Below are 12,943 nucleotides of genomic sequence, written 5' to 3' on the forward strand. Positions count from 1 at the left end.
ATGACAGTCACCTCTATTACAAAAGTGTCTGACCTCTGTATAAGCAATGCCGCGCCTGCTACCTCTTGTGGCACCCCCTCTACCTCATAGATTGTAAGCTCTTGCGAGCAGGGCCCTCAGTCCCATTGTGTGAAATGACTTTCTTTGTAATGTATCTTTCTGTCTGTATTTGAACCCTACAAATTGTACAGCGCTGCGGAATATGTTGGCGCTATATAAATAAAATTTATTATTATTATTACTTTATGTTTTCTGCACTCCTGTTACTGAAAAAAAAACATATAACGGATTAAATGCAAAAGGTTCTCACCAACAATTTATTTTCTTTTTAAAACGTAATTCTTATTCTTCTTCTAATAAAATCCCCAGGGGCTATATCTTTTGGATGAGCAGACAAGTTGTAAAAACACGAGACTGTTCAGGGGCATAGCGAGAGTCAATTGATGTATGTTAGTTAACATTTTCTACTTGGTGACAAATCCTCCTTAGTCTAAGGCCCCACATAGTGGGCCACAGAGAAAAAAAGCAGTAGATAACAGTGAGAGCAGTGAGTAACGTCACTTGTTCTATCTCACAGGTCCTTGGTTATAGCAATGCTGTGAAAACAATCAGAGGAATAAGTTCACATAGCAGGCAATCAAAGCAGCATTGCAAAAGCAATATACACATCTTCAATTTACATAAGCTACTGGGGCGTATCTACCGCTGCATTTTTCTTTTTTTAAATACCATTACTCCAGCCGGTAAAGGGTCCTATTTACTTACACGGCCGCCTGTGCTTGTTCTGCGGAGGCCACAGTGAGCAAGAGCGCGGGGATAGGTAAGTAAGGCCGCGGGCCCAACAAACATTATTAACACTCAAAAGACCTCCCGAATATAATGATCAGTGCCCAGGGGAGATGAGGAAACATAAAAAACAGCATTACTTACCTCCCCGGGCCCAGGCAGGCTTCAGGCCAACTTGAGTGACGTCCCTAACGTCACAGGGCCGGGCCTGCGTCCTTATGTGTTGCAACGTCCCGTACATCATTGAAGATGGCCAACATCAGCAGGGAGCGCAGGGTAAGTAACAGTGTTTTTTATGTTTGTATCCTCCCCTTGGTTTCTGATTATTATACACTGGGGTCTGAAAAGACCCCTGAATATAATAATTGTACATGGGTGTCCACAATGGGGCAATAATAATGTGTGCAGGGGCCACTATGGGGCAATAATACTGTGTGCAGGGGCCAATATGGTGCAATAATACTGTGTGCAGGGGCCACTATGGGGCAATAATACTGTGTGCAGGGGCCACTATGGGGCAATAATACTGTGGTCATGGGCCACAATACTTTGTGCTGGGGCCACTATGGGGCATAATAGTGTGTGCAAGAATGAGGGGGGGGGGAATTGGTCGGTCGGGGTCTTTGGGGTTTGCCGGGGGGGAGGGGGATCAAAAATTCGCCACGGGGCCCTGCCATTCCTAGTTACGCCACTGAATAAGCTACCAGTATAGATAGGATCTTTGACAACCCCTTTAATAGCTGCTGTTCCACTGATTTCAGCACAGTTGGAATTTTCTCCCCAGTTGGTGCTGTACCATGTGAATGATCAAGGTGATGTCATCTGTAATACTAATGACGCTAGGTTCACACTGAGCTTACAGAAAGCTGTCAGACCGGGTCCGGCCGTGAGCGTTTTATGCTCTCCGCCGCGAAACTGTTTTTTTTTTAAACCGGACACAAAGTACTGCATGTCCGACTCTGTGTGTTTTAAAAAAAACGGTTTTGCGGCGGAGAGCATAAAACGCTCACCGGCGCGACATCTTTCAAACCCATTCAAATGAATGGATATGAAAGAGTCCTGCAGGTTTCTGTCTCCTGCTCAGTTTTGTGCAGGAAACGGAAACCAGCAGAACGCAGATGTGAACGAGCCCTTAGCATGTCAGCTTCTTCAAGTAGCTGTATGTTGGGGGTCCTGGACTTCTCACCCATACTGAGGACCATTCCTCAAGTCAGAGCACCAGTATTTTACTTCTGAAAACCTGTAGCAGGACAATGTGTACAGAGCCAGTATAAAGACGTGTGGAATACCTGCAGCTCCATACTTGTAGTATTACCTGAGATAGGGACCATCCACAAGTATATAGATGGCTCACACAGAGAAGACTTGGCCCCTATCCACAGGACAGGAGATAAATGTCTGATCACTGCAGGCCGCCCATCAATTACAAGAACCGCAGAGTCCGTGTGAATAGCGCCTGATATTGGCTCTGGCACTGTCCCCTGCATATCTGTTTCTACTTTGTCACAGTATATAACGGACCAGTATGTGATCGGACACCATTGTACCCAGTGTAAATGATGTTATGAGCATTTTCTCCACATAGACCTGTGGTAATGCCCCAACACTGACCTTTCAAATCCTATCTACTATCTCAGCGCGGGAAACCGGGAGGAATCATCGGGACCCAGTAACGGCGTTCTGATTGGCTGACGGAATCTCCATTCACACCTGAGAAGAGCTTCCGAGGTTTTGCGGTCCTGTCTTAGTGACTTCTCTGCTATTGGACGGCTCGGGTAGGGGGCGGGGCGTCTTTCGGCTTTGCGCTCTCTGATTGGCAGACATGTAATCACTATCAGCTGGTCTACGGGCTAGGAGTCTGCTGCGCGCCGGCGATTATCTCACACTCGCTCTGTGTAAACAGGGCTTTAGAATTTTTATTCATGTTTCTGTCTTTTTAACCTGCTATTTATTAGGTTTTTTTTTAGTACTGACTGGTCTCTACAACTGTTACCTGTGCTATTACTGGTCCTAGTGTAAATTGTGCCTTATAAGACGAAGGAAAAGAAATCAAGGAGAGCAAGAAAGGGCTAGAATAATACAGAGATCACATTGTCACCATGTTTTATTATCCCAATGTGCTCCAGCCACACACAGGCTGCTTCTCCACTGTATGGTAGGTACTATGTGCTGTATAATCTATATAGATATAGCTAAACAGAGGTATAGTGTAATATACATGGCAGAAATAACTTCTTAGATCATAGCCAGAGGGCGCCACTGTGCGGGTTACATATATGGACAGCGGTTTCTGCTTCTTAGCCCCCTAAGGACCGGACAGTTTTCCTTTTCACAGTTCCATTTTTTTCTCCCCGCATTTTATCTTTTGATTCAGCTTATTTTTTACAGGATAACTTGTAATTCATAATGTCATCATTTAATATTCTGTGCAATGTACAGTGGGCGAGAGATGAATGCTCCATCTAGCAGCTGTTAATTATGTGTGGGGGCATTAATGGGGAATTCTAATGTGGGAGAGGGTACTAAGGAGGATACTGTGAAGAGGCACAATAATGGGGCATTATACTATGCAGGGTTACTAATGTCTCATGCTTTTTAATGCCCCCACTCACACTATAAGGGTGAATTCACACTGAGTAAACGCTAGCTTATTCTGAACGTAAAACACGTTCAGAATAAGCGGCGTCTAAAGCAGCTCCATTCATTTCTATGGGAGCGGGGATACGAGCGCTCCCCATAGAAATAAATGGGCTGCTTCTTTCACTCCGTGCAGTCCCATTGAAGTGAATGGGGAGTGCCGGCGTATACGGCAAGCTCTGCTCATGCCGGAGCGTACACGCCGGCACTCCCCATTCACTTCAATGGGACTGCACGGAGTGAAAGAAGCAGCCCATTCATTTCTATGGGGAGCGCTCGTATCCCCGCTCCCATAGAAATGAATGGAGCTGCTTTAGACGCCGCTTATTCTGAACGTGTTTTACGTTCAGAATAAACTAGCGTTTACTCAGTGTGAATGCACCCTAATACTTCTTAGTGCTCCCACCCACAGTATAATACTCCTAAATGCCCCAACTAGGGCTGGGCGATTAATTTGCCCTTAAGGAGTCTGACGATTTTGTCTTTAACAGAATTGTCAAATTCACTCCTGTCCTTTCTGCCCAACCCTCTCTGGCAGGTCTTCAGTATGGCACATATACACAAGCAGAGCGAGTGCCGTAACGTCCTGGTCTTTGCTGTATTACGCATCAGAGCAGTGGCGTAACTAGGAATGGTGGGGCCCCGTGGCAAACTTTTGACATGGGCCCCCCCCCATCCCAACTGACGCCGAAGACCTCGACCGACCCCCTCCTCCGCACTCTATTATGTCCCTTACTGGCCCCTGCACACAGTATTAACCCCAATAGTGTCCCCTGCACACAGTATTAACCCCAATAGTGTCCCCTGCACACAGTATTAACCCCAATAGTGGCCCCTGCACACAGTATTAACCCCAATAGTGGCCCCTGCACACAGTATTAACCCCAATAGTGGCTCCTGCACACAGTATTAACCCCAATAGTGGCTCCTGCACACAGTATTAACCCCAATAGTGTCCCTCTGTGGACACCCATAAACAATTATTATACTCTGGGGTCTTTTCAGACCCCAGAGTATAATAATCGGAGACCCGGGGAATAAAAACATTAAAAAAAACACACTGTTGCTTCTTACCTGTTCCCCGGCTCCTGTGCTGTGCTGTCCTCCTGTGCTAACCACCGCTTGCGTCCTTCGTTAATGACGTCGGACGTCACATGACCCGCGAAGCATGCCGGGTTCATGTGACGTCAGAGACATCAGACAACAGTAGGACGGAGGCCTGGCAGGATCGCGGAGAGGTAAGTAACAGTTTTTTATGTTTATTACCACTCCCGATCCGCCGGTCATTATACTCGGGGGTCTGCAAAGACCCCCAAGTATAATGATAGCCCCTGTGGGGCCCGCGGTGTCACTTGCCGATCCCGGCTCAGCCAGGATCGGCAAGGGAATAGGGCCCGTAACAGCCTATTTAAAAAAAAACGCAGCGGTAGCGGCTGTCACCGGGCCCCCTAATGGCCCGGGCCCTGTGGCAGCTAGTACTGCTGCTACCACGGTAGTTACGCCACTGCATCAGAGATTTGGTAGTAATCCCTCATTTACATCCCTCCCTTTCTGATCTATTTGGTATTAAATGCTGGTAGGGCTGCCAATACCCCTTTTGCATTCCCACCCTCGGTCTCCTCCCCCTCCTAGTCTTGCCAGTACAGCTTCCACATGACCAGTCCGTGGGAGCTGTGCAGTTAGTATAGCAACAGGGTACCTCAGGACTATCATAGTAATAGAACTGTTTGTCCAACTTTGTGTCCGTGCAAAAAAAAAAAACGGTTTCCCCATGGCTGCATACGGACACCGGCAGTTTACTTTAAAAACCAATTCAAATGAATGAGCTTTAAAACTGACCACCGGCAAGCCGTCCCCTATGCAGTTTCCCCAGGGAATAGGACTAAGATCCGCCGGACGGACACGGGCGTAAGTGTGAACGCCCCCTGAACAGCATTTTTATGTGACAGGTTCCTTTTAAAAATAACAATAACATTAAAGAGTAAGTTTTTTAGATTTTGTATATTATAAATTTAGCAGGGGTGATTAGTTTGATGGAAGTAAGTGCGTGTAAAGAAAGTAAAACACATATTGTACATATGTTTACTATTATCTTCTTATGTCTTTCATAGGTTGGCAGCTACTAAAGGCAGTAGAATTGTAAAACGTGAATACCTGAAAGTAAACGTCATCAACACATGGTATGCTTAGTAAAACTTATGACTGATAGTTTTTGCATCCCTATACTAATTTATGTTAATGGGGTTTTTCAGCCATATCAATGTTTGCTATACTGATGACTTATCCAGAGGATAGGCCATCAGTATCTTATCAGTGGGGTTTTGGAAGCCAGACGAAGAGCTGAGCAACTGATTCGGTTGCCTCTTGGTGCCGGAAGCTACTGCCTTAGACAGGGTTGGAAGCAGCTCTGCTTCTATTCAGATAATCGGCACAGAGCTTTATTTTATTTTATTTTAAATTTGTTTTTTTATTGAGGAAATTTTTTTTCATTACTTAAGAGTAAGAACACCAAAACAATGAATACAGGAAAAAAAAAGTAACAATGCTCACAATCGGCAAGACAGAGATAAATGACGGGGTGCAACATTATAGACAAAAAAGGGAACAAAAATAATCACAAAGATATCGTTGAGTGAGGATGCAGAAGAGTTCACAAATGAATTATTAGTCATGACACCCATCCCAAATCATTAGGAAGAAGGCCAATGAGAGCAGAGGATAGGGTAGAGGGGAGGAAGGGATAGGAGAGAGGGATGGTACACAAGGGAAACATCTCATGAGAGAAAGATAACCTTAAAGAACAAGGCTAAAACAATGTTACTCTAGCACGATACATTTCTTCATATTTTAGAGCAAAGTGGTGAAGCTCCAGCAATGGTGTAAAAATCATGCATGGGTAAATAAGCATAATGGCCTCCGGTCTAACAAAAGTTTAACAACTGTGGCTAATACAAGGAGTCACGGCAGGAGGGGGCAAGGCCTGAACGGGAGGACCCCTCCTGTTCTCCATAAAGGAGAACCAGAGGGCCCACCTAGAGTGAAAACTTAGGAAAGTATGGTTCTTTGAAGCCAGCAGCCGCTCCAGGGTGAATGCCAAGTCATTATGATGAATCAACTCACTTATTGTCAAGCAAGGCGCAGATTTCCACTGCCGCACGATCATCAACCTGGCTATTGGCACAGAGCTTTAGTACTCCAGTGCCACTAGTATGGAGTCCGTTCATAGTAGTAGCTTCTGGCACCTGGAGGCAGCTGATTGGTGGGTGTCTGGGTGCCCCACTGATCAGATACTGATGGCCTATCCTGTGGACATATCATCAGTATAATGATGGTGTTGGGGCTAGAATACTCCTTTACCCCTTTATGCTTACTACAGTCTTATAATATGAATTCTTTTCTCAAATTGTAAGCTGTGGCTGCACCAGCGCCTTAAGTTTGTCCTGCACAAATAGCGGGAAAAATGATCCTTGTGTGTATCCCAAATGTATCTATAACGGAGTCGGCGATTATGACCTAACTGAAAATCACAATTAATTAATTGATGTGGGTGGGTGGGGGAGATCCAGATGTTAACCTATCAGAGAGGCTGAGTGGTCCCACTGAGTTTAATAGTAGTTGTATGAAGCAAATTGCAGCGCAGCCTCTTGGAGGGATGGACTTTTAGCTGTCTGTGCTCCAGCTACCTCCTCCTTCCGTTGTTTCGCCTGTGGCTCCATCTCCAATATGAGGCAGAGTACCTGTGCCATCCTGGGCTGGGTACCCAAGATGTTTAAAAAATGGGTTGCTGCTCAGTTTTGGTCCACTACAGCAAGGAGCTCTCCTGCAATCTGCTGTGCTGGGACTTCATGGCAGGGGCCATTGAGCATAGCACATACAGCACCACTGCTCTCCTCTCGCTACACTCCTTTATAAATAGCTCTGCTGGCTCTTTTTTTCTCCAATGTTCACTGTACTCATGCCTTTTGCTTGTCACTGCCATCTGCCATGTCATTACATTAGCCTATTGTTTAGTGCTCCCACTTGTTAATGTCCTTGCCTGCAGTTTTGGGCCTCATGGAATCCAGTCTTTCTAAAGTTATGGCTGTTTTTCTTTTATGACTCTCCAGGTTACTCAGGGCAATAAGGGAACTTTGGTGGATTGTGCATTTGCATGCAGTTCAGTGCTCCCTCCTTCTTAAGTTTATTGTTGCATTCCTGACTCCCCCTGTTGGTACTAGGTCTTCTATGCGGCTTCTGTTGGCAAGAAATGGTCTCTATTGCAGGGACCGAATGGAACTCTCCAAAAGGATCCTTTTCACTGTAGTGAAAACTACTCTGTCTAGCCGGACACTGCAGGGGACCACTTCGCCTGTGTCATGCCGGACTTTTTGCAGGCTGTACAGGACTTGTTTATCATTATATTGAGTGTCATGTATGGACTGTCCTAGCAGGTGACGTGGGTGCGGTTCTCAGTTTTCAGATCACTTCAATCACTCAATCTTGCCCTTGATTCAAGTTGCAAATTTAGAGTAAATCACACCCCAACCATACACCCCAAATACATACCGCCACCACCTATTGGATTCTGAATCAGGATTAATAAGAATCCCAAACCTCCATTACTGCTCCCAGCAGTCAGATGTAAACACATTTCAAAAAAGTTATGGGTTTAAAAAGCAAAGAAAAGATGACAAGTAAGCAAACAGTTCTAAAAATAATGGAAGGGGGAAAGAATAAACCTAATTCTTAAGAGCCCATTGTTTCCAGGAAGGTTGAAGGAGAAGTATGGCAGACATCCAACTTGCTTGCTGGCTTCCAAGAGGACATCAACTCCCAGGTATTCACAGCCTCTTTTAAGGTAAAGCTCCTAGCTTGTGCTTAGCTACGCCTCCTGCCTGAGTGCCCCTTTCCTCCCCCTTTCCACATCTTGAGGATCTGGAAAATGGCTGGTTTCTTCGGCGCCGTGGAAAGAGAAATATTCCACAGATGGCCTTGACGTCACTAGCCGGTCACACTCTCTTATTTATGCCTGGCTGGATTGGATAAAGACAACTAATCATAAAACAATAAAATTTGCTTTGGAAGTATCTGGTCTTGATGGCAGTATGAAACATTTTCACCTCCTCCCCTCTCGACATTACTTGTATATATACATACCAATGCAATATACTGATGACACATGCATAAACAATATTCACTAAGGATTCATACATTAACAATATAACGCAGCAGTGATACACATACAAGTAGGCTCCATTTATCTCATGGAGCGTTTCATTGCCCCAAGAGATGGAACTGTTACTTCACAACAGACGCTTCCTACAGCTATAGTTCCCTGAAATTATGCTAAGGGCTCAACCACTGGAGTGCTATACTTCATATAACATTTAATGTGTTCCCATTCCATAAAACACCAATGGGAAGATGAAATAAAATACATCTTTCTCACCCGATGTTCATTCTGGCAGGGTCACCCTGGTGGCAGTCTTCTGGAGAATACCAGGTACTGTAAATAGACTATGTCATGGATCTTGTTCAGCTCCTCTACCTAGCCAGTCACCTAGTCTTTTCCATCTGAGATGTGACTCTTTCTCAAAAGGCAAAGTTTCTATGAATACTTCTCTTTGCCCCTTCTACTTTCAGGAAATGTGTACAGTATAAGTCTATCTACTACTTAAATGTATAGATAAGAATATTCCAGGTCTCAAATGTACAATGTTTCGGTCAAGTCATATCTGGAAATTAAATACAAGGTAGGGATATAAGAATACATGACCAAGTGACCAATATACAGTGAAGGAAATAAGTATTTGATCCCTTGCTGATGAACAGTCTATAATTTTGAGGGTAGGTTAATTTTAACAGTGAGAGATAGAATATCAAAAACAAAATCCAGAAAATCACATTGTATAAATTTATTTCCATTTTGCATAGAGAAATAAGTATTTATAATAATAATAATAAATTTTATTTATAAAGCGCCAATATATTCCTCAGCACTGTACAATTTGTAGGGTTCAAGTACAGACAAAAAGATACATTACAAAAGAAAGCCATTTCACACAATGAGACTGAGGGCCCTTTGATCCCTCTGGCAAACAAGACTTAATACTTGGTGGCAAAACCCTTGTTGGCTCACACAGCAGTCAGATGTTTTTTGTAGTTGATGATGAGGTTTGCGTACATGTCAGGAGGAATTTTGGCCCTCTCCTCTTTGCAGATCTCTAAATCATTAAGATCCCTCTACAAGTTTTTTTATGGGATTAAGGTCTGGAGACTGGCTAGGCTAGGCACTCCTTTGTTGTCTTGGCTGTATGTTTTGGGTCATTGATCTGATGGAAAATTTGACTTCTGTAATTACTGTACAAAACTGATCATCCTTCTGTCAGTGGAGAGGGTAGTGCCTCCCTGGGAGGAGCTAAGACTTTTAGTAAACCTAGTATCTCTTAGTGGCCGGAGCTATTACCATGGTACTCTGTCCCCCAATGAGTTCATTGACAAAGGGATTTTATGGTAAGTACAAAAACTGAATTTTTGTTGGAGATCTTAGTGGTAGGTGGGTTCATTTTCTGTTTCTCTATGGGGTCCATTTTTTTTTCTGTGCATTCCTGTTCCACTGTCTGCAGTTTACTACCAATTACACAGTCTTGTAAATAAAAAGATAATATTGTAAAATATAAATAATATATGTACATTTCATGTAAAAGACCAATTTGTAACATACAGGTTTCCCTTTTGATGGTGAATAAATAATAGCCATATGTTGATCTTTCCATTTTACTGTACATATAAGAAGGGGTTGAATGGAATTTTAAATATTGAAGTAAATAAGACAAACAAAGTACATTTAGTGCTCCAACTCTCTATTAATATTCTATAATAACAATACATGTATTCTCTATGAAAGAACATTTCTGCAGCATCTTTTCTTATATATTTGTGTTGTGCCATTCCTGTTATTCCTCATCATGTAATTTGCCAAGTGGGTGTTTCCCTAAACAGCCAGGGCCAATTCTAGTTATCTGCTTCCTTAGGGAAAAATTAAAATGGCGCCCTCCCCCTTTCCACCAGTTGGAATGTTCGTCCAAATAGTGGGAGTGGCACTAGTACTGAAATATTCCCCCCACCCCCCCACGGGTAATAATCTCACCCAGACAAGTAATATTATTAACGTTAGGGGGCACTGTTGCCATAATTATATTAGGACCCCTTCACACGGCGTAAGCGTGCCGCTCATTTAGACCCGTACATGCGAACGCTTCAAAACATCCCATTCACTTCAATGGGAGAGCGCGTAAAGCCGGCTTCACGTGCGCTCCCATTGGAGTGAATGGGATGTGTTTTGAAGCGCTCGCGTGTACGGGTCTAAATAAGCGGCGCGCTTATGCCATGTGAAAGGCTCCTTAGGGTGCGTTCACACAATGTAAAATGGAGCGCAAGCTGGCACGTATACGTGTGTCAGCATTTTGCACGCTCAAAAAGATCCCATTGATTTCAATGGGAGTTACGAGCGTATACGCCGCGTTATTTTGCGCCCATAATTTTGATGTGGCATTCGGGACCTGTTCAGGCACACAGGATATGTGCATTTTCTATTCTGTTCCCCAAACCTTCTCAATGGTGCTGCTGGGACCTGGGAGCAGATAGAAGCTGCACACATCCTCCGCACTGCATCTTGTGCAGTACATTAGTGATCTGTAAGCACAGTGGGGAGGGGCACCTAAGTTGATAGTGTAGGTACTGCAGCACTGCCTCATTGGAGTCTAGGCAGTAGCACTGCATTACCTACACCAACGCCATGATATTCTTTCCCTGAGCATACATAGATCTAGCGTGATGAAGGTCATCTGACCGAAATGTTCTCTACTATTGATCTACTGCTCGTTCTGTGCACTACAGCCTTTTTATGTATGGCGTGTCAATTCTTGTATTTGTCTTGAAGCCACAAATTAAAAATCGTCTTGCTTTTTTCACCCAAAACGAGTGTGGCAGAATTCTTACTTTTTGCCTTGTGGGTTGGAGAATGCCTGCTCCACTACTTCTTATATTTCTAGAGTGTGCGGTTCCATTGTTTGTATTACACATTGGTATTTTAATTACAGACTTGGCAGGTGAAGGATCCTTGGCAGATTTTTAATTGGAGTTCAGGAAGATCAAGTTGTGCCTCTGGGTCCTGACTATAATATTCCTTATTCTTATAAATAAGACAACCTTCCATCTAGAGGATAATATTTATTAGAGCTGAGCTTTTGCATTATTGCTATTTCATATTTTTAATTTACTATTGTATGCTTCTCTGTCTCCTCGCAGTCAGAAGATTGTTCAGTATATTCTTCAGCAGGTTCCACCTCCTTACCATGGATCTCCTGTACCTCGCCTATCACTGTATCTGTCTGCCCAGCTCAGCTATGGAGTAGTGTGTGTTTATCATCGGCAATGCGACCTGCTTATAGGTAAAAGAACTTTGTACTTTGCACATAGTAAATACCAAGAAACATTTATTAGTCATGTATTATGTGAAGACAGTACCTGTGAAGCTCTACAGAGTATGTTGGCGATATATAAGCAAGCTAAATGATTGATAATTATAACACTATTGTCTCGTGAAGCATAGTTGTGTGCAAAACATTTAGACATCCCTGGTAACATTAACTGAGATGAGTGAAAAGCAGTAAAAGTTATGATACTTTAAAAAAATGAAAAACTTTGCAAAATAGAAAAAAAATAATTTTGTTGCCATGTTCTGACACCTGTAACTTTTTTCACATTTACAAGTATGGAGCTGGGTATGGTGTCTTTTTATGTGGGACAAGGTGTTTTTGTTAATACAATTTGGGGGAAGGTCTGATTCTTTGATAACTTTTTATTGACATTTTTTAGGAGGCAAAGTTTAAAAAAACAACAACAAAAAAAACACGCTGTTTGGCTATTTAGATTTTTTTTTCCAGCTAAACTGATCCTCTTATGCGATAAATATTTTAATGGTTTGGGCATTTTTTGAGCACAGGGATACCTAAAGTGTTTATGTTTACTTATTTTTTATCTATTTTTATATTTGAGGGGGGGAGTTTTATATACTTTAAAAAAAAAAAATCTTTCTTTCTTTTACTTTTATGATCTGACCCCCTAGGGACCTTGAACCCTAGGGGTCTGATCGCTTATACTATCCACTGCAATACTAATGTAAGTATTATGAAAAATTCCATACTGTCCTACCAGCACACAGGGGTAGAAAAATTAGAAAAAAGTAAAACATATTAAAAATAAAAACACCCTTTTACTATATAAAAATGCATTATTATTTAAAAAAAAAAAACATATTTTGTTATGACTGCATTTGTAACAACCCGTACTGTGAAACTAAAACTTTATTTAACATTAAACATCAGAAATAATGATTTTTGGTTGTCTCACCTCACTAGAAATGGAATAAAAAGTGATCAAAAAGTCATATACGAGTATATTCCAAACCAATGAAGCCTATGAAATATAGCTCATTCTGTAAGAGAACTCAGTCTGCTTGCTGACAGAAAAATACAAC

General features: G+C 42.8%; 1 protein-coding gene across 1 annotated transcript in view; it reads left to right on the top strand.

The window, feature by feature from the left end:
- The first annotated feature begins 2,885 nt into the window (after positions 1-2,885).
- REC8 (REC8 meiotic recombination protein) overlaps positions 2,886-12,943 on the top strand; it is a 62,325-nt gene continuing 52,267 nt past the window's right edge. The window contains exons 1-3 of the mRNA XM_075276645.1: positions 2,886-2,941; positions 5,535-5,603; positions 11,713-11,855. Coding sequence (XP_075132746.1) covers positions 2,886-2,941; positions 5,535-5,603; positions 11,713-11,855 — 268 coding nt within the window. The remainder of the gene's footprint in view (positions 2,942-5,534; positions 5,604-11,712; positions 11,856-12,943) is intronic.

This window comes from Leptodactylus fuscus, chromosome 1 (assembly GCF_031893055.1).
Source record: "Leptodactylus fuscus isolate aLepFus1 chromosome 1, aLepFus1.hap2, whole genome shotgun sequence".
NCBI classification, from domain to species: domain Eukaryota; kingdom Metazoa; phylum Chordata; class Amphibia; order Anura; family Leptodactylidae; genus Leptodactylus; species Leptodactylus fuscus.